Source organism: Ctenopharyngodon idella, chromosome 7, assembly GCF_019924925.1.
Source record: "Ctenopharyngodon idella isolate HZGC_01 chromosome 7, HZGC01, whole genome shotgun sequence".
Lineage (NCBI taxonomy): Eukaryota > Metazoa > Chordata > Actinopteri > Cypriniformes > Xenocyprididae > Ctenopharyngodon > Ctenopharyngodon idella.
This window is the reverse complement of record NC_067226.1, coordinates 21,449,712-21,472,835: the sequence shown is the minus strand read 5'-3', so window position 1 is coordinate 21,472,835 and position 23,124 is coordinate 21,449,712. Positions and strand designations below refer to the sequence as shown.

Here is a 23,124-nt window from a genome sequence, read left to right as displayed (position 1 = left end):
CACAGTATAATACAGCCATACTGTACAAACTTGATGTGAATGACTTACAGGTTCAGAATTTAAAATTTGACAACTTGTCAGTTCATGAGTGTGAATTTGAATTGAATTGGAGACACAGAAATTTACATTTGATCTTTTTTTTTATTATTATTTTTATATATTAAAGACATTTATAATTTTACAAAAGATTTATGTTAAATAAATATCCAGTTTAGTCACAAAACTCCAGATAGCGCAGACTGATAGGTGCTTTAAAGGGGACGAAAAAAAATCTGACATTTCCCTTGTTTAGGTGCTATAATTGGGTCTCTGGTGCATCTACCAACACAGAGAACGTGAAAAAGGATAACCCAGTAATTTTGTTTTGGTAAGCTTTTCTCTGCAAGCATGTGGAAAATTGAGCCGTTCTGATTTCGCTCCCCTTGTGACATAGGAATGGGATCTTATTATAATATTACCGCACCCTGAATCTGTATGTTTCCACCCACAGCGCCGCCATTGTTTTTGCAAGCGACATCGGTGTACCAGTAACACTGGTCCTGGAGTGCAGCAGCAGCTGTTCTGCACAGTTTAGCTACAACCCTGATCAAACACACTTGAATGTCTTCAGGATTACTAAAACTAAGTGAAGGAAGGCGAGCTGTGTCAGAGCAAAACTCTGCAGGACAGCAGCACTCAAGAACGACCGTCCCTGAGCTCGTGATATGTCTCAACTATGTAAACATTATAACTGATCTGTTAATGAGGGTCTGTAAAACACAGGATTTGCACAGAAGTTGATTCTTAGAGATGAATCGATACCAACTGTTCATGATCCAATTTCATAATTATTTCGTGATGTTTGCAAATGGTCTTTCTGAATGTGTTTCGTTAGCACGTTGCCAAAACAGCTCACTTTTTTTTTTCTCCCACCCAAAAATAGGCAGTTAAAACATGGTATTATAGAAAATCCATGGGGTATTTTGAGCTGAAACTTCAGACACATTCTGGGGACACCTGGGACTTATTATATCTTGTAAAAAGGGGCATAATAGGTCACCTTTAAATGTAATCTGCTAGCAATTGCATCATTTACATAGGACAAGCTGATTGGCCTCCGCTGATCCTGCAGCCAATGAAATTGCCTGTTCAAGGTTTAAATAGTGTGGTTCAGTGTTTGCTGTAAGCTGTCCTGCAGCGTGACATCAGAGTTGTTCTTAACCCCTCCACCTCCCCAGCTCCACCTGTTTAGATATGCTACAGAATTTATATATGCCTATTCATGCAGCAGCAGCAGCAGATCTTACATGCTCACAGCAGTGTGTCTGTGTATCTATCGGCAGTTACAAGTCATACTTGCTTTGCAGCAGCAGCATGCATAGCAGATCTAGTACGCCAAGATCAAATACATTAACATTGTCATATCAATGTTACTTGAGCACCAAATCAGCATATTAGAGTGATTTCTGAAGGATCATGTGACACTGAAGACTTGAGTAATGATGCTGAAAATTCAACTTTGCCTTCACAGGAATACAATACATTTTAAAATACATAAAAATAGCATATGAAACATTAAAAAAGCCTAAAAACCAAAATGTTTGAACAGTAGAGAGATATAGATATAGATGTAACATTAATATATTATCTTTAATAAAATGTATACATTAGATGATTATATTAAAGGTGCAGTATGTAATATTGACAGCTAGTGGTTGAAATGGGTACTGCAGTCCAAATTCAAAATATTGGAGAGGGTTGTTTCTCCTGCCCCCTCCTCCTCAGACTGGAAGTTCACATGGGTTGCCAGTTTGATAACAGGAATGAGCGCAATGGACAATGGAAGGTGACAAGCCTTACACTGTAAGTTGAGTAGATTCATACACGTTAATATGCCTCTAGACATAGAGCCTTTTAGATGCTGAGGCTTTTTAAGGTCAGACAGAATCTGCGATCAATGACCTAGTTTATTTACTGGTTTCTGGTTTACTGGCTACAATACTCGGTGTTTTCTGCCAAATGGCAACCCAGTGTGTTGAAATACTATTTAGTTAATATACCTTCTGACAATTGAAGACACATTTCAAAGTAGAATAACTGCCTGAGCATTGTTTTTAGAGAAACAAGTAGGTGAACTTAGCATGTTTCCTAAATCTCTGCAAACATATTATGGTATTTTTGTGGTTTTTAGTACAGTCTAAAAAATTACATTCAGCACCTTTAAGTTATGTGTAGTAATACCTGTATGTCATATGTATAATGGAATGTTTAATAGCAATTCATAATGAACAATTAAATGTATTATTAAAAACAATTTTAATTCGATTAAAATTCATGAATGGATTTGCAGTTTCAGTAGAATTCTCAGTTCATTTCTGAATGGCTCGTAACCCTGATGATTTGGGATTGTGATTTAACAAAGATATCGCATCGGGGAGCCTGACATGCCAAACACTCGGCTGTGAAATCCGATGGCATGATGCTAAAAAGGGAATGACATGAAGATGCTAAGACCCACTACAGAGGATAATAAAGACACATATTAGTCCAGCTGTGGCTCCCTAGATTACATGCCCTTGATCTCTGCACACTCACAAACACTCCTTTACACACTCTCACGTTCACAGAGAATGCATGCAGTCCACAAGTAGGGTTCGTTGAGATATTTTATAGAATATAGTGTCAGTATGCTGGCTTGGTGTAATTTCTCCTGCTTTCCTCTCCTAAAGGTCATGTTACATTTGTCTCTGTTCATGTATTTATACCCGCATCAGAATGTCTTAAATGTCCGCCGTCACAGTCCACTCTGTCATTTTGCGAGTGATAAAAACAGAACTATTTGTTCAAACATCTGTATCAGTTTTATTTACATCAGTTGCTTCAGTAATGATGTAAGCGTCTGGCATCAGCACAGTGCCAAGAGAGTAGCTGTGTGTATTCATTGATAGCCTGGGTGGAAAACTGGCCACTGCTCATGTCTATCAGATTGCCATGGTGTTAAACTTACAAGGTGCGTGAGAGAACATATAGACAGAGACATTTTACTCATTCACACTGGGAAAAAAAAAAAAAAATAAATTTTACTCAGAAATTGCTTGTAATTTTCATGAACAGTTACAAACAAATGGCAAGTAACACATTGAATTAAATGAATTTTTGAAGTAGAAAGACTGAAATAGTATTTTCTTGTAAAATGTACTTCAATAAAATGTACTCCAAATCAATTATTTTACAATACGTGCTTATGCTTTTCTATCCAAAAAATGGCAGACTTTTATTTAGTAACATGTTTTCATAATACATGCATTATGAAAGCTTGAATTGGTGCTGTTCATGGGTGAGGAGATGAAGAGATATTTCGGATGAAAGGAATAGCAGTGGCCTCTCATTTCAGGGACTTTCCCCCTTCTTCAGGGTCAGAGAGAGAGAGAGAGAGAGAGAGAGACGGCTGACTCTGCAAGTCTTACATCTTAGCTCTGCAAAGAAGCCCAACACAGACACATACAGAGTGCCTAGAAAGGGTGCATTCTACTGAAAAGAAAAAAAGCTGTCACTTATCTGTCACTAGAAAAACAACCAGCTCGTAAACCATTGAAAGCAATGGAGAAAAATGAACGTCACATTGGTACGCTCTGTTTCTTTATCTCTTACTTCAATGAATGCCTCACAACACTTTGTCTACAGTAAGCTGTATATGACAGAGACATCACTTACTCTTTTATCAGACCCAGTTTTCCTCAAAATGTTTTCGTATGCTTTTACCATGAGTATTACAGGAGTGGCACTAGCATAATATCAGATGATAATGGACATTATTTCCTTCTCTCACAGCTTTGCAGCATGCATCACTACAATACAGTGTTTTTACAGTTTTCTATTTGAAATTAATGCTGCTTTTTTGAACTTTCTATTAATCGGAGAACCTTGAAAAAATGTATCGCCGTTTCCACAAAAATAATAAACGGCAAAACTGTTTTCATTGTTGATAATAAGAAATGTTTCTTAAGCACCAAATCATATCAGAATGATTTCTGAAGGATCATGTGACACTGAAGACTAAGTAATGATGCTGAAAATTGACAGGATTACATTTTAAAATATATTAAAATAGAAAACAATTATTTTAAACCGTAATAATATTTCACAGTATTACTGTTTTTGCTGTATTTTTTATCAAATAATTGCAGTGTTGGTGAACATAAGAGACTTATGTTCAAAAAACTTGAGACTTGTGACTAAAAAAGTGTGTATATATAGGCCTACCACAAAATATCACAATAACCAATTTATATTCCTTTCATATACAGTTGCAAGAAAAAGTTTGAGAACCACTTGCAGAATCTGTGAAAATGAATATTTTTTTAACAAAATAAGAGTGATCATACAAAATGCATGTTATTTTTTATTTAGTACTGTCCTGAGTAAGATATTTTACATAAAAGATGTTTATATATAGTCGACAAGAAAAAAGAAAAAAAAAGCTGAATTTATTAAAATAACCCAATTCAAAAGTTTGTGAACCTACTGTGCCATTACCTGGATGATCTACATCTGTTTTCACGAGTCCCTTGTTTGTTCTGAACAGTTAAACTGAGCTCTGTTCTTCAAAAAAATCCTCTAGGTCCTGCAGATTCTTCAGTTTTCCAGCATCTTCTTCATATCTGAACCCTTTCTAACAATGACTGTATGATTTTGAGATCCATCTTTTCACACAGAGGACAACTGAGGGACTACTAAAAAAGGTTCAAACATTCACTGATGCTCCAGAAGGAAACACAATGCATTAAGACCCAGAGGGTGAAAACTTTTCGAATTTGAAAATCAAGGTTAACTGTACTTAATTTGTCTTCTGGGAAACATGCAAGTATCTTCTGTTGCTTCCGAATAGAAGTACTAAATGAAAAAAAAAAGATATTTAAACAAAATAAGAAAAACTGGACATCATCCTGTTCAAAAGTTTTCACCCCCCGGGTCTTATTGCATCGTGTTTCCTTCTGGAGCATCAATGAATGTTTGAACCTTTTTTAATAGTTGTGTTTGAGTCCCTCAATTGTCCTCAGTGTGAAAAGTTAGAATCTGAAGAATCTGCAGGACCTGGAGGATTTTTCTGAAGCTCAGTTTAACTGCTCAGGACAAACAAGGGACTCATGAACAGCCATCACAAAACAAAAACCAAAAAAAACCCAAAAAAAACAAACAGTCGTAGATCATCCAGATAACGACACACAGTATTAAGAATCAATGGTTCACAAAATTTTGAACGGGGTCATTTTAATAAATTCAGCTATTTTTTTTTTCTTGTCGACTATATATAAACATCTTTTATGTAAAATATCTTACTCAGGAGAGTACTAAATAAAAAATAACATGCATTTTGTATGATCTCTCTTATTTTGTTAAAATTATTCACATTTTCACAGATTCTGCAAGTGATTCACATACTTTTTCTTGCAACTGTGTGTGTGTATGTATATATATGTATGTATATATGTTCAACTATATTTTTAAAGAAGTGGCCAATGAGAAATGCTAAATCAAGCCACCTTTTATTGAGATTTACTTACTTTCCATTGTGGGTACAGTGGGCTGAAGTGCAAGATGAGTCAGTGTATGCTTTGAGGTTAGTGGTAATCCAGCTCTGCAGGCCCCCCAAAAACAGGTGTGTTCTCAAGGGCTGCTTATCCGACTTCACAAACCGCTAGAGTTACACATTCTGTAGCTGTGTTGCTATGTGCTGCACTTCCGCTATAACTCTGTTTGGCTAATTGATTGTGGAGAGACTGAAGGCTTAATTATTCCAGTGGCGCCTAAGAGGTGGTCAAAGGTTAAATCCATCGTGCTCTGATGTCATCTCTTTGGACAGTGAGCGAGGTGTGTGCTGTCATAATGCTGAAATAATGTAAGTGTTATAGTGGAGTTTTATCATTAAATTCAATCTAAAATTATCCTCAAATACATTATCATGCTGGATGCTGCATACTACATCCATATAAAATATAGACACTATATTGCAGGTCACTTCATCTGAAGTCTGCCACATTCTCATTAAAATATTAATGTTTCAGCATACTTATAATGCTGTTGCACCATCTGTACCTTCTCAGTCTCATGAAAGTTTATACTGTATGTCGGGGGATACTTGCCATCAGTGGCAGAATTTCTTCAACAATTGGAAAATAAAGCCCAGATGCTCTTAGGGAAAATTTGACAAGAAATTCCTGGATGTAAGCCTTTTGCAAAGCTGAAATGAAAATAAAGAAATGAAACTGTATGCAGATTTTGTAAGGTCGGATTGTGTCAGTGTGGTATAGCTCATACTGTTGAACATAGCTGTTGTATTTCCCTATATAAATGCTAAAGTCATAATTGTGTTGATGGCATTCTAGAGAGTCTGTAGGAGTTTGCAGGAAGTGGTTCCAAACAAACAGGAAGTCACAGTTCTTAAACAGGAACTCGAGAGGGTTGCCTACTCACAATATTCATGATGTTACTCAAATCAACAATGATGATGCTATTTCGAGAAAAGTCAGACTAATAAAGAACTGTTTGACTAGACCTGTTTTGCTTATGTCAACGTAAATGCAAATATCACAATAACCAAATACATTTATGGTAGGTTAACTAGGCATGTGTTTTTATATTCATATTTTTTTTTTATTATTTTATATTTAACTATTCAGTGTGTTTTGGAAGTTATCTACAGTATTGCTTGTTTGCCCCCTTTTTTTTCCAGTATGAGACCACTGGGCAGTATATTTACTGTCCTAACTTTACAGGTTTCCTCTTACGTATGCAAACACAAGTAACACCTAAACCAGCAGTTCACACATACAGTATGTAACACATTTTAACAAGAAGTCATCAGGTCATCTGACTTTATTATTTCCCTCTCAATGCAGTATTTTAAACTCAACAGTAAAAGAGGTAAATCTTACAATGAATATGGTTGTTGCAGATTGTACTTATTTAAATGTCAGTACATTAACATTGTGTTGCTAGCTAGTACAGTGTAGATGAAAAACTTGAAATCATCAGAGTGGGTTGAAAGTTAATAAACATCAGTAATGTTTTGCAACATATGCTATCATTTTCCATTAATTTCCAGCTGTTACTGTAAATTAAATACCTATTACTTTTTTCATAAATGCTTTCTTAAAGAAAGCATGTCTGGTGCATATAAAATTCATCACTAAAAGTAAAATGGATAATCTTTTTGTGGTGGGGCCATAATCTTTAATAATATAGCAATTAAAGTAATGAATTACCAGACCTTGTTCGACTTGCTATGACCCCTTTGACATTTTGACTGTCAGTTCAGACTTCTGCATTTGTCATTAGGCCGTTAAGGTACGTGGGTGGACCTCCTCCTCTCTGACTGACTAATCTTATCAGAGAAGTTCCCTCAGACGGTCCTTATGTTTAAAGGGATAGTTCACCCAAAAATGAGAATTATCCCATGATTTACTCATCCTCAAGCCATCCTAGGTGTATATGACTATCTTCTTTCAGACAAACACAATTGGAGATGTATTTAAAAATATCCTGGATCTACCAAGCTTTATAATGGCAGTTAACGGGAGGCCTGTTTTGAAGTAATAAAAAAAAAAATAAAAATGCATCCATCATATAATCAGCCCTATTTGTTTAAACTGTGAGAGGCGTACAGTTATCTACCGGTTATTTTAGTTTATTACGTTTCAAATATGAATATTTTTCTTACAAAAACCTATCGCTACGCTTCAGAAGGCCTTTATTAACCCCGTGGAGCCGTATGGATTATATTTATCATGGATTAATGCATTTTATTGATCTTCAAAACAGGCCCCCCGTTCACTACCATTATAAAGCTTGGGAGAGCCAGGATATTTTTAAACATATCTCCGATTGTGTTCGTCTGAAAGAAGGCACTCATATACACCTAGGATGGCTTGAGGGTGAGTAAATCATCCAATAGTTTTAATTTGTGGGTGAACTATCCCTTTAAGTCACAGCCTGTGAGACTAATATCTCTACACATCATCTGCAAACACAAACGGATGATGTGTGGTTCTTCTCCCTCTCATGACTGCGCAGTGTTGCTTATACAATCACAGATAAGTATCTGCTCTAATTAAGACTCTCAGGTCTTGAGTTTCAGCTTCAATCCGCACATTCCTACTGTAATGGCGCACAAGCTCTGTCTCCTTTTCTGGAAGTCTGAACTCCTGGATTGTGAACCTTGTCAGATTTTGAGGGGAAAAAATATTTTAACACACTTATGCAATATCATAAGCAGAGGATTATAGGTGCCCTGTCCATGGAGGAATAATATGCCTTTTTATGGAGGTTCAAAAGACAGAAAGGGATTTAATATATTTGGTGAATGTGGTTTTCACACCCATGTATACAGAAAAGTATCTTTCTGTTTTTAAACTGGTTTTATGATTTTTTTGTTGAGCAGATTTGGATTGAACAACATGCATATTGTGTGTTGTCTGTATGCATGAACTACACCAAAGAATCATTTTGAGTTCCCCAAAAGAAACTTTCAGTGAACATTTCTTGAAAGAACAATTTTTCTTAGTGTGAAGAACATTTTAATAATCTAAAGAACCTTTTTTCTCTATACACTGTGTTCCAAATTATTATGCAAGTGAAATATCAGTAGGATTTCAATACAATAAACATTCAGATTTTAGTTTTTCAAAGAAAGCGTCTGTTTGTTTTATTTCTCATATCTTTTTTTAGATAACTGATATCTCAGACAAGTTTGTTAAATAGTTTGCCAGGTCTTTTTAGGTAAATGGAAACCCTACTTAAAGAGGTTGTTTGACATTATTAAGCAAGTCACAGTTCTCGTGCAATATGGGGAGGAATAAAGATCTTTCTGAAGATGAAAAGCATGAAATGGTGCAAATATTATGCAAAATGCATGAAAACAACTAATATTGTGTGAAAACTGAATGGACATTATTGAACTATCAAAAGCAACATGATTGTTTTACCTATGTCGGCATGTTGTGATATTAGAAGCATGACTAAACAATGGAGATCCAAATCTAACAGAGATCCCTGATCCAGAGCTGGTATTCCCATTCCATGACAACATCTCGAAGCAGAGTCTGCTGGGAAAGACACATGAGCCATTCCTGTTTTCCCATAGAGTTTTCTCTTTCTTTGAGGTAATGTTTGCAGCAAGGTGATAGGTGAAAGTCGCATTTCATTGCGTTTGTTTGACTGAACTTCTCACCCTCTCATCTTACGGTCTCTAGAGGCCCGGCGTGGGTGTTTCAGAAAGAGAGCCTCCATGAGACAGTAGCCCGCCACATTCATAAACTCTTTTGAGTGCTCATATCACATTTAATTCTCTTTGTTTTTCTCTGTGTTTTCTCTCCTGCAATGAATGAACACAGTCACATAAACATTGTTTCTATCCCAACATACTTCCTCTGAAAGCTGATAGAAGTGAGAAGCTGTGTGTTTCAGCAGTGTTCCTGCCCATGTTCAAGCAAGACATCCATCAGTAATCCGAGTGTCCCAGGCACATATCAGATCTCTCACAGTATGCATTTACTTTACACAACGCTTCTCCCTTGCAATTCTGTAATTACCAGTTAGATTAAAAGGTCTGCACAACTTGGTTGTGAAAATGGTTGTCAATGTTGTGATTACATTCTGAACTGAATGCAAATTTATTTTACATTTAGCCCTATGATTATCTAGAGAGATGCATACACTGTCTGAAAAAATATGCAAAAAATTGTACCTTTAGGGCAAGGCTGGATAACTCTGGCCCTTGAGATCCGTTTTCCTGCATAGTTTAGCTTCAACCCTGATCACACTCATCTGCCTGTAGCTTTCTAGTAATCCTCAAGACTTTGATTAGCTTGTTCAGGTGTGTTTGATTAGAATCAGAGAAAAAGGGGCAGTATACATAAAGGGACAAATTTGTTCCTTATCTACCTCTAAAGGTGCATTTAATAGTAATGTAAAAAAGTAGTAATGTGGTGTACTACTATGTAAAAGGGCACTACTGTGAAGGCCCAAGTATACTTTATTTTCTGCATTCTGCTTCGTTCTACGCACAGTTGAGGGCGAGCGTTTCAAAGTATATTCCTTTGGCCGTGAGCGTGGAAAGACGCATTTAGTGCATACACACTGTATATATATATATAAGTATATATATTATTTTTTAGGGCTGTCAAATAAATAATCGCAATTAGAGGTGCAATATGTACGAATTTTGCAGTAAAATATCCAAAAACCACTAGGCCAGTGTTATATATTTTGTTCACTTGAGTACTTACAATATCCCAAATGTTTCCTACTATTTGTAAATCGTGAGAAAATTGCAATTTTAACCAAGGCTCCGGGACGTGTGAGGAGTCACCTGCAGGGGCGGATTAAGGTGGTCAGGGGCCCCTAGGCTGCTCTTTGTGTGAGAAAAAAAGTCAGAATTCTGAGATTAAGTCGCAATTACTGTTTTTTCTTTTCTTTTCTTTTTTTTTTTTTTGTGGCGAAAACGAGCTTCCATACTATAAAGCCTAGAAAGCGTGCATAAAAGCGCTCCCTTTATAACCACTAAACTGTCACTCATCTTAATTCATTGCGATCTCACAAAGTTTTGCTAATCGATTAAGCTGACTGAACAATGAATATCTTATTTGGCCTACATAATAACTATATTTTTTTGTTAAAAGGTAAATTATAACGAGTGGATTTGAGTGTGCAGATCTCAGCACTGGACAAAAACTCATGCGTTCAAGAAATCATCAAGTAAGTTTGTGATTGGCTACATTGCTCAAAAATACGTTGTAAATAGAAAACCTGTTTATTAGTTTCGACGCTCTCAAGAGCACAATCACCAAATCTGTTTATGATGAGACTGAGAGCATTAGCGAGAGTGCAGAATTCAGTTAGAATTCTGAGTTCAGCTCGCGCACTGAACAAAACTCCTGCGTTTCAGCGATGACTAATCTGAACACCTCTGATTGGCCATTGCAGTTGTAAGCTCAACAGAATCGTGTGTGATTGGTTATAGGGCGCAAGATCTATATTAAATGCCGCAACCAACACTTTTCATTTAATTTTAATTTTCACTTTGTTACTAGATTTAGTTTAAATGTGCAGATGCATTTTTGGCCAAAGCCCCCAATAATTTTTGACCCATTGCCAGGGGAAGGCTAAACTTTCCCCAGCTCCGCCTATGATACACAGCCTAATCAGCATAAAACTTGCCACAGCGCACCAGTAAACGTAATTATTATGAGTGTGTAGTGAAAAAACAGCAAGCAAACTTTCTAAACATTTTAATAATTTATTGTTTCAAGCTTTCTACAGATATATTTCTCGTGTCTGTGAGGGAAGTACGGTTCATGTTTGTTACATGCTCAAGTTCACAGAGATGACAGAACGCCCATCCTGGTTGATTTCATTTCACAAAAGCACACCGTTTTCTGTTATTGTGAGTTTACAGAAATAAAAGTAGACCCTTTACAGTTTGTATTACTCTTATCTGTATGACCAAAATGACGGAGTATTTATCGCACCTGCGCCTCCATGTCATGCAGCGAGCGCGCTCTCCACACAAACGGATATGCACCAAATAATAGTGCACATTTATCTAGGACTACCAGGCTAACATTAGCGGACTTGTAAAGTTGCTACTACTTACATGTTTCAAGTGATAAGCCGTATTTGAGGTCGATGAATGATAGGCAAATGTTTGTATTTCCTGCGTTAACGATCTCTCCTTCACGAACTGCGTGACTTCGCCACGTCTTGATGTATCCAATGCCTTGAAGTATTATGTCAATTTAGGTATTTTTTTCAGTATATCTTGTTCACGTTGTTGTTTTAACCTTTGTATTTTCCGATTTTTTGTGCTCCACTATCGTAATTTCTTTCGGACATTTTGCCGCTATGCCGCCTAGCAATAGCAGTGACGTAATGATTAACATGATTTGATCAGCAGCTGATTGGACAGATGTGACCCAAATGTCACATCTATCCAATCACCTGATTTTTTAATGTTTCTTATGGGCCAATGAGGGTCTTTTTTTTGTTCGCGCTGTAAATTAAAAAAAAAAAAAAAAAAAAAAAAGCCTGGCCAATCCGGGGCCCCTAGGCTGCAGCCTATAAGCCTGTGCGTTAATCCGCGCCTGGTCACCTGTCAATTGTGTCATACCCGCGTTACCCTCGGTTTCAGGTTTTATTTTGTAGAAACCATGGAAACACCAAACACGCTTAAAAATATTACATGTTTTAATAGACAAGGGGACAACAGTTTTGATATATTTATAGACAGAAAACTAGTTATTGTTATATAGCTCAACACGTTTAGTCTTATTGTTTAAATCTAATTTTCTTGATTTTTTTTTTTTTTTTTTGCAATTACCATGCTTTACCATGCCTCAGAGAAAAACACTATTTTGTGAAGTAGCTAACATAGCATAATCAGATGCAGCTTTATTTTTAGAAACAGTAATACATAATTTTCTCCATCATACAATACGTTTTAAAATTAATTGCATGCCTTTTATCAACACAAGCCATCCAGCATTTAATATGATATTCTAAAATCGATCTATCTTACTGCAGTGTGCAACAAGTGTCTTACAGCAGCCCGAGCGAACGCACAGAGTAACGTTATAACATCATTTTCAACACACTCAAATGTATCTAATGTGATCAACAGAGCTGTGTTACCTCATACTCGGGACCGGAAAAGCGGAAGCAGCGCCGGCGACTGTGGCATAATAAAAGTTCCGTTGCTCATGAGGCGTGTTGCGCAATCGCTCCAGCGGCCTCGTTCAGCTCCCACAATGCTCTGTCCTGCTCTGCTTCATACTACAATAACGTTAATAATCGCATCCATGAACATGACTACTTCCCGAGTCCTATCCCGATTATTTTCCACCGGCTGTGAGGTGAAGATGTCCCAAAATTCCGCGCTCAACCTTGGCGTCATTAAGCTACGCCTTTGTTTTGAATAGGCCTCTAGCGGACAGAAAATTCTACATGTTGCACCTATAATCGCGTCCAAAATAGAAGTTTGTGTTTACATAATGTGTGTGTACTGTGTATTTTTTATTATGTATAAGTACACACATACATGTATGTATATGTATTGTATAGATATATTTATATTTATATTTATGTGTGTTCATTCATATTTAATGAATGCTTTCGGCCGAATCACAGCGTTCTGAAATACAGCCATATTGCACGGCTACTAGTGTGATATTGCTCATATATATATATATATATATATATAATAACTTTTTTTTGTTGTCATTTTTCAGATAGGGCTGCAACTGATTTCCTTCACCATTAAAAATAGACTGAAGAATAAGTGATTAGTTGGGGATCTGTGGCATGTCATATGTAGCTTAAGTTAAAAGTAGTGTTTGAAGATTGTTTGAGGACTTTAGTTTTTCTTGCCTTTATATCATGGAAATAAAGTTTTAGCAAGTGCTGGTTTATCTTTTATCTGTAACTCGTGCCTCCAGCCTCTGTCATTTAAAAAGTTTGTGTATATGTGTGTATTTCTCATGGAGGCCCGTACTGTTCTTTGTCATTTAGATAACCACTTCCTGACAACTGGAAACGAAAATCTATTTATAGATTTCCGTGTCCTAATTTCACTCATTTTGTTCTTCAGAACTATTTTTGCTACATGGTTTTATTTATTCTAGCCCCCTCACTGTGTTACTTCCTGCCACATACTATATGCCCACGTATTAGGTGAGGTTTGTTAGTAGTTCAGCAATGTCACTTGAATGAATAAGAACCTGCATATCATCAGCAGTCTTTTTTTTTTCTTTGGTATAATCTGAACATGTTGTTAAAAGTTTTCTCTGTTTTTATTCCTTTTAATGATACGTACAGTGGACTCCAAAAGTAGGTGACTACTAGTGGAAATGCTTCTATTTAATTTGTCATTGCACATGACCAACTTAACAGTTTTTCTAAAAAGTGAACACATTTCAGAAAGTCTTTAATGACCTTTTGAACTTTTGTGTCCAACCTGACGACCATGTTCTCCAGCATGATAAAGCATCTCCTATAAAGAGCATCTTGTGCTTGGAAATGGAAGCAAGAATCTGACTGTCTGTACAAATACTTTCTGTCACTAATTTACTTGACCTACAAATATTTCTCATTAATTTTACATCATAACATAACAACAGTTTTCATTTTCCACAATCATTTTCATGTTTTAATAAAACAAAATCCCACATTTTCAATGTGGACTCAGAAGTTTGGACCCCACTGTTTGACAAACAGTATTTGTAATTGTTAGACATTATTTGTTGTCAGTGTTCCTGTGATGTCACCCATCAGTTCAAGTGAGTTCTATGCAAAAAACCACACATGGAAATGAGTGTGGACAGGGACATCTGGCACACAAATATGATTATGCAATCTGATGGGGGAACACATGCAAGGCATAATGCAAATACTAAGAGAAGACCTTCTTTTTGTTTAATTTTGCTTAGCAGAATTTTGCATTTGATATTTTATTGAGAAGGGTTAGATTTGTTACCTTAGATGTACTTAAGTCCTACTTAAGTGGGTTAAATAACACTCTTAAATCCAACTAATTGCTTTTAATATAAACTATAATACATATAATTTAATTGTAAATAACATGCAATTAAAGGGATAGTTCACCCAAAAATGAAAATTCTGTCATCATTTACTCACCCTCAAGTTGTTCCAAACCTGTATGAATTTCTTTCTTCGGCTGAACACAAAAGAAGATATTTTGAAGATTGTCAGTAACCAAACAGTTGATGGGCCCCTATGGAAGTCAATGGGACCCATCAACTATTTGGTTACTCATATTCTTCAAAATATCTTCTTTTGTGTTCAGCAGAAGAAGAAAATTCATACAAGTTTAGAACAACTTGAGGGTGAGTAAATGATGACAGAATTTTAATTTTTTTGGGGTGAACCATCCTTTAAGTGTAAGAAAACATTAAATTAAGTTTGCACTTAAGTATATTCCTTTAAATACAGTATATTATTTCTGTAGTAACTACTCTTTTTTTTAAAAAAACAAAAAACAAAATATGACAAAGTGTAATTATTTTTCACAAGAAAGAGCATGGATTTGAGGACATAAAGTTTGTTTTCTATTTTTTTCTATTATTGTTATTGTGAAAAGTGTTATTTACATTTTACAAATAGTTTACATTTAACAAATAACTTTACAAACTTACAAATTACAATTTTACAACAAATGTACAAATAAATTTAAATTGAATTTAGGACCATAAATATAACTTCGCTGTAATAGTGGGTAGAGCAAAGTAAATTTTTTTACAACAAATTTACAAATACATTTAAATCGAATATAAGCCCATACAGTACACATAACCTTAATGTAATAGTGGGTAGAATAAATATTCTTAATAATAGTAGTTCAGTATTTTTCAGATGATATTTTAATTATTTGCTTCGGCTTTAGTATAGTAACAATAAAAAATAATATATTTTTGCATAATATCATACATTTCTCATATAGTATACATTGGTCTTTATACAAGCAAATATATAGCTGCCTTTATATTTTATGAAGAATATGATATATTTATTTATTTTTTTCTGTCTCTGGGAAAATGTTCCTGGCCTCCTCAGTGCTGTGTGATGTTTCATCCAATCAGGGATCTTTTCCAGTAATAGTTTGTTAAAACAGAATTGATTCGTTTTCCTTCACACTTTTCTTAAATAAGAGCCAAGATGTGATCCAACCGAATACCAGCACCATTTGCCAACAGCCTGCAACCTAATAAGCGTGTCAAGACCGGTGAAAGCACACCACTGTAAACAGAACCCTACAGATGCCCAGACATGCACATGTACAGACAGTTAGATAAAAACTTGATGAGTAATATTATTATTTATTATTCAACAGTAGAAAGTCTTGTTTACACAAGCAAGTCATGAAAATTGCCATACATTATAATTATCATAAATCATCTGTTTGGATGTGCTATAAACTTGGAATGAACTATGTAGAAAAGCAGAAGTTTAATGCTGAGTTTGTAGAGAGGTTAATTGTGTGTCTCTTCCTGCAGACCCATGTTTGACAGTCATCCCTCCGTGTATGAACGAAGCCGACCGCTTCAGTTTAGAGGCACTTCGGCACATTCACAAGCAGCTAGACGACGACAACGATGGAGGAATTGAAGTGAATGAGAGTGTGGAGGTGAGCATATGTCATTTAGGCTTGGAAAATTGTGTTTTCTTAATACTTGCCTGTCATTTAATACAATAATACATTTGTTGGAGTAAGGAGGGGGCATGCATGCATTTTGTGAGGGGGTCGGGGGGCTTAAAAGCAGGCTAGTAAAGCTTAAACCTACCAGGGACCTCAAAGGGCAAAGTTGACATTGACTCTTGCCTGCAAGAAGAGACCATTGACATATGAGTACTTTACCCATAGGGCTATTATTAATGTGTGTGTGTTAGTGTTTACATGATGAAAAATCCATGCATATTCATATAGGATTTGTATATAATTTGCTTAAGAGATGTTGAAGCTGTATGTCACATGCATATGTCACACATGCACATGCATGTCTTCCTAAACGTGATCTAAACATGCAACACATTCTGTGCTAGTTAAATATAATCTTGACTTTTACATGATTTATGTGACCTCTGCATGCTCCATTTTGTTTTACAGATACAGTGTTTAGATGGATTATCGTTCTAACAAAACAAAATTATTTGTTCCAATAAATGAATCCACAATCATAAATATTTATGTGGAATTGTAAGATTTCATGGATGTTTTTTAATAACACTTTACAATAAGGTTCATTTAAATTACCATGTTATCATGAACAATGAACATTTCACAGCATTTATTAATCTAAGGTAATGTTAATTTATAAGTATACTATTATTCATTGTTAATACATGTTTGTTTAAAATACATTAAAGGGATAGTTCACCCATAAATGAGAATTCTGTCATTAAATACTCAGTCTCATGTCGTTCCAAACCCGTAAGACTTTCGTTCATCTTCAGAACACAAATTAAGATCTTTTTGATGAAATCTGAGAGCTTTCTGTCCCTCCATAGACATATATGCAACTGACACTTTGACGCTCAAAAGTTCATAAAGAGATCGTAAAACACCCATATAAATTGAGTGATTTAGTCCAAATTTTCTGGAGAGACACGGTCGCTTTGTATGATGAACAGATCAGGGTTAGGGAATAGAATAAACAGTTTGTACAGTATAAAAATCATTATGTCTATGGAATCTCCCCATAAAACATGAAAACTGACACTACTCAAAAGTGTAAATCCCACAATGCACCTCTCAGTTTAATTGGTCTCATTGCCCTACTGTAACCCTACTGTAATTGTCTTCTGGTTTGTCCACACCTAACATATACAGACGTCACCAGTGGCCCTCACCATTCAGGTTTGCTCACAACCACGAGATTACAAGAATCTCTTTAGTTTCCTGTCTGTTCAGCTGTCTTTGATTTTAAGTGGGACTGTTTGTATATATGTGTGTGGTTGGTGAGGACATGATGTGTGTTTTGAGGATTGTTTCTGGTCATGGCAGGTGCTTCTGGGCTCAAGAACTGTTTCGAGAAGAGGCCCAAGAATTTCTCCTTCTTACAGCCACTCAAAGTTGGTGTCCTCTTTCAGGACACAGCAGATTCCTGAGAGTGTGTGTGTGTATGTGTGCGTGTGTATGTGTGTGTGTGAGAGAGAGAGAGAGAGAGAGAGAGAGAGAGAGAGTTACTAAATAAGCCTACACGACAATCACACCACTGATTTACATAACCCTTATGTTTTATTCGGGACCCGGAGACCCGGAGACCCGGAGACCCGGAGAGGATTTTCTTTTTCCCGAATATGTTGTTACACTTGTGGTGTTCCCAGTCAAAAATGACCAGCCTACAAAAATAGCTTATAAAATCTCTTATTGGATTCAATCTTTTTGTCAGCTTATTTTCTTTTAATTAGGACAGGTTTTGTATTTGTATTTTTTGGAACTGATTGGTCATAGGCCTCATTGATCTAAGCTTATGTTTTCAGTTTCTGAGTGAAAAAAACATAATTTGAGGATAATTTTGTCAATAATCAATAAAAAATGGAAAAAAATGCACCTTTTTATCACACTACTGCGCTTAAATGTTTAACCAGGTTTGTTTTGAAATGCTTTTATCTTGTACAAAATGGCAGAAGATAAAGTCACACTTGTGGTGTTCCTGATCAAAAATGACCAGTGTACAAATAAATAAATAAAATAAAAAATAAATAAAAATAAATATCACGTTATGCTATATTATCACCAAATATTGGATTCAATCTTTTTGCCAACTTGATTTCTTTTAATTATGAAGGTTTTGTATTTATTTTTGAAACTGACTGATTGTAGGCCTCATTGATCAAAAATGACCATCCATTGAAAATGAATGGGGGAGATTGAAAATAAGAGAAACATTTAGTGTTCACGAGCATGTTCAACATGGTCACATATGTACAAATGTGCTTGCAAAGATGAAGGCCTCGGACCTGTCCATGTGTGGATACATGCACACTGCCGCTACCACGCACACACATACTTGTATATGTGGTTTACGGGGACTCTCCATAGACGTAATGGTTTTTATACTGTACAAACTGTATATTCTATCCTCCTACCCCTACCCCTAAACCTACCCATCACAGAAAACTGTCTGCATTTTTGGAATTTCAAAGAAACACTGTATGTTTTTTAAGCCATTTGGTTTACGAGGACACTTCCTTGCATTGTAATAAAAATGTCAATATACACATGAACCATGTATACAAGAACACACACACACATGCATGCACGCACGTACGCACACACACACACACACGTTCATGTACACAAACAAACTATTTTATTACTGGCTTTCTCTTTTCACAGAGATGAACTTTATCCTCAGATCAGATCAATGAGGCCTACGATCAGTCAGTTTCAAAAATATATACAAAACCTGTCTTAACTGAAAGAAAACAAGTTGACCAAAAGATTGAATCCAGTATCTGTTGATAATATCAAGACATTTATAAGCTATTTTTTTTTTTTTTTTGTAGGCCAGTCATTTTTGACCAGGAACACCAAGGCATGGTTTCACAGACAGGGCTTAGACTAAGCCAGGATTAAACCTTAGTTCAATTAGGATATTTAAGTAGCTTTTATAAATGTACCCTAGAAATAAAACATTACTGGTGTGCATCTTAAGACAAAACAATGGCACTGACATATTTTAAGATATGTCAGTGCAAGTTGCTTTCAGTTAAAATGGCTACAATGTGCACTTTAGTCTAGGACTAGCTTAAGCCTTGTCTGTGAAACCGGGGGTATGGGTGTTACAGGGTTTTCAACACAGTGTTTTTCAATCATGTACTATATGTGCAGCACACAAATAAGCAGAACCACAGAGAGATACACAGTTTACACAGACCTGACCACAGAGAGCTTCACACTTACCTAGTATGCTTGCTTTCCTTATTGTAATAGCTTTATTGTCCAATAAAACTCTCCTCTAGTTATGTATTCTTCTGGTCATCTTTTAAAATTGCATTGCGGTGCTGCAAATGTTGTTGGCTCATTATGATTAATCACTTGGGTTTTTCTTTATTTGTAAGTCGATTTGGTTAAAACCAATTGAATTAATGTCATGTAATGCAATGGACACAGTATTCAAGTGTAATGTTTCTCTCATGTCTTTTTTGCATTAAAAATATTTGCATGATATTAAAAGTTCATTTTGAAACCTTTAAAGCCTCTGATAGAGTCGCTTGCACCCTGAAGCCAAATAAAACATGATATGGCATGAACTAATTCATAAGAAGTCATTTTCCTATGGTCTGAGCAGTAATGTTATCTTATTGTTCTTCTGCAGTTTATAATAGAGGACATGAAACAGCAGCAGACCAATAAACACAGTAATCTTCACAGAGAGGACCAGCACATCACGGTGGAGGAGCTGTGGAGGGGCTGGAAAATATCAGAAGGTAAAGAGAGGTGGACAGAGAAAACATGGGCTGGGTGGTAGATACAGCTTTGAGTGACAGAAAAAAAATGTGTCCACTGGTAGAGATTTTGCTTTACTGTTTATACCGTGGTATCATTGGGCAGGACATGTGAGAGCAAAAACATGAAATAATTTGATAATACTGAGCAGGATGTGTCCCAAACTAATCAAGACAAGAAAGGACTTTTTAACATATTAATATCCCAACTCAACTTGCTGCATCAGTATAGTATTTAGTTGATGTTAAAGTTAATAAAACTTAAAAAAATTATAATAACAATTATTCAACACACAAACACACACAATTTGTGATGTTTTTTGAGTCTGGTTTCATTTCAGTTCGAGTATGAAATATGATAGTTGAGTCATTATATTGAGTGGCAATGGATTTTGTTCACAACTAAGTAATTCATTGTCATGAGTGGCCATCTGACCATCTCCCTGAACAACACCTGTGCAGGTTCGCCCTGTTCTCTTGATGTCAACTGCAAGTTGAGAGAACATACTGTACAGTGCGGTCCTAAAATCTAAGGCCACTAGAGAAAACTTCTATTTTGCATTTTAAGGCAATTGTTTTCATTACAAATTATCTTATCAACATAAGAATTTGAGGGACTGTGTCTAGTCAGATGGAAATTGAAACCATAGTATGTAGGTTATTTGACTCAGGTTTTTCTGTGGGTACAGGGAGTGCATTTAGAGTGTTCAAACTTGGCAGGTTTGGTTTGATTAAAACAAACTCTGGTGCAATTGCCAACTGAACCCTGGGGCCGGATTCATGAAAATCTTCTTAAGAAAACTCTTAAGATAAATTCTAAGAAGTTCCGAAGAATGTTCCTAGGTGCAATTCTTGAAAAATTCCTAAGAAGTTCTAAATTTTTTTTTAAGAACATCTATTTTTTTTTTCTTGAGGAGAAAATTACAGGCTTTCTTGTTACTTGCTTGAAAGTCTGTCTTTTTGCGCTGCCTATAAGTTACCGTAGATATCATATTAAGCGCACTGACTATTTTCGTCGCAACTGGCTTGACGGGAGTTAATCGCTCAGAGCTGTATTTTTAATGAGCCGTGTCAAGTTAAAATTTTACCACATTTTCAGGTGGTCTCGGTCCTCTTCCAAATGAACTCTGTTCCGGTTTGACTGAAATTTACTGTTTTGACTCGTCTGCACATTTCATAAGCGATTTGTGAGTTCTCACAACGAGCGCATTTACACCTGGCACATAACGTTGATTTGGATGTTCCGTAAGGTCCGGTGCTAATATACATCGTAAAAGCTGTTTTTTTTGTTTGTTTTTTTGTATCTTTAGGTTCTACAGTATGTTAAAAAAGACTTAGTGTGAACACTAAGTGAACCAGGACTATAAATGTATCATTTTCTTTTTTGGTTCGGACCAAAAGAACCAAACTACAAGTGTGAACACAGTCTTAAAGGGCATGGCTATACTTTTTTTATTTTATTTTATTTTTTTATGTTTTTATGCGGGAGTTCATCAATAAAACTGTCATTAAGGAGGTCATTTCGATTCATGCACATTACTTACATCTGTTTATTGTTTATTTTTGAATGTTGCTCTTCTTTATAATTGGTTTGTTATTACAGTTTTGTATTGTTTGAAGCTCTTAAGGGTTATTTAGTAAATACAATGAGTTGGTTATTGATAGTGGCTTTCACTGTTTTGATGCACATTTTTTTGTTAGTTTGTATAGGAAAGAAAAGTCTGTGCTGTACATGGCGTTTATTTAGTAGATACAAAGAGTTGGTTATTGATAGTGGCTTTCACTGTTTTGATGCACATTTTTTGTTAGTTTGTATAGGAAAGAAAAGTCTGTGCTGTACATGGCGTTTTGTGTATATATATATATATATATATATATATATATATATATATATATATATATATACAGTTGTGGTCAGATTTATAAGCACCCTTGGTACATATGATTATAAAAATAAAAGATTATAAAAGATTATAAAAATAAATCTGCATTGTTTATCCTTTTGATCTTTAATTCATAAAATTAGCAAAAATCTAACCTTTCACTGAAGGAAAAGAATTGAAAGTGGGGGGAAAATCACATTATGAAATAAACGTTTTTCTCCAAAACACGTTGGCCACAATTATTGGCACCCCTAGAATTTTTTATGAGTAAAATATCTCTGAAGTATATTCCCATTCATATTTACATTTTTTTAGCACACCAGGGTTTTTTAGCACACCATGACTTCCTGTTCCACAGGAGTATAAACATGAGGAAACAAAGGCCAAATTCCTTTAATTATTCATCACAAAGAGAAAAAACAAAGAATATAGTTCTGATGTGCAGCAAAAGATTGTTGAGCTTCACAAAATAGAAAGTGGCTGTAAGAAAATAGCTAAAGCATCATTTCCACTATCAGGGCAATAATTAAGAAGTTCCAATCAACTAAAGATGTTACAAATCTGCCTGGAAGAGGACGTGTGTCTAAATTGTCGTAATGCGCGGTGAGGAGGAAAGTTTGAGTGGCCAAAGACTCTCCAAGGATCACAGCTGGAGAATTGCAGAGATTAGTTGAGTCTTGACTCTCAGAAAGCCTAAAAAAAATGATCAAACAGCACCTACATCCCCACAAGTTGTTTGGGAGGGTTTCAAGAAAAATCTCTGCTCTCATCCAGAAACAATCTCCAGCACATTCAGTTGTCAGACAAGACTGGAACTTCAAACAGGACCGGCTTCTATGGTCAGATGAAACTAAAAAAAAAAGAGCTTTTTGGCAGCAAACCCACCAGATGGGTTTGGTGCACACATGGATAAAAAGTACCCCATGCCCACGGTTAAATATTCTGCTGGATCTTTAATGTTGTGGGCCTATTTTTCTGCTGGAGGTCCTGGACATCTTGTTCAGATACATTGCATCATGGATTATATCAAATAGTAACAGATAAAAAATCAAAACCTGACCTCTTCTGCTAGAAATCCAATAATGGGCCGTTGTTGGATCTTCCATCAGGACAATGATCCAAAACAAACATCAAATCCAACACAAAAATGTGTCACTGAGCACAAAATGAAGCTTCTGCCATGGCCATCCCAGTCCCCTGACCTGAACCCTAAAGAAAATGAGTGGAGTGAACTGAAGAG

The 23,124-nt window shown here is 35.8% G+C and overlaps 1 protein-coding gene across 2 annotated transcripts in view; it reads left to right on the top strand.

Annotated features, from left to right (window-relative positions):
- stim2b (stromal interaction molecule 2b) overlaps positions 1-23,124 on the top strand; it is a 49,222-nt gene that overhangs the window by 12,442 nt on the left and 13,656 nt on the right. For both annotated transcript variants that reach the window (XM_051900997.1, XM_051900996.1), the window contains exons 3-4: positions 16,044-16,174; positions 19,872-19,983. In XM_051900997.1, coding sequence (XP_051756957.1) covers positions 16,044-16,174; positions 19,872-19,983 — 243 coding nt within the window. The remainder of the gene's footprint in view (positions 1-16,043; positions 16,175-19,871; positions 19,984-23,124) is intronic.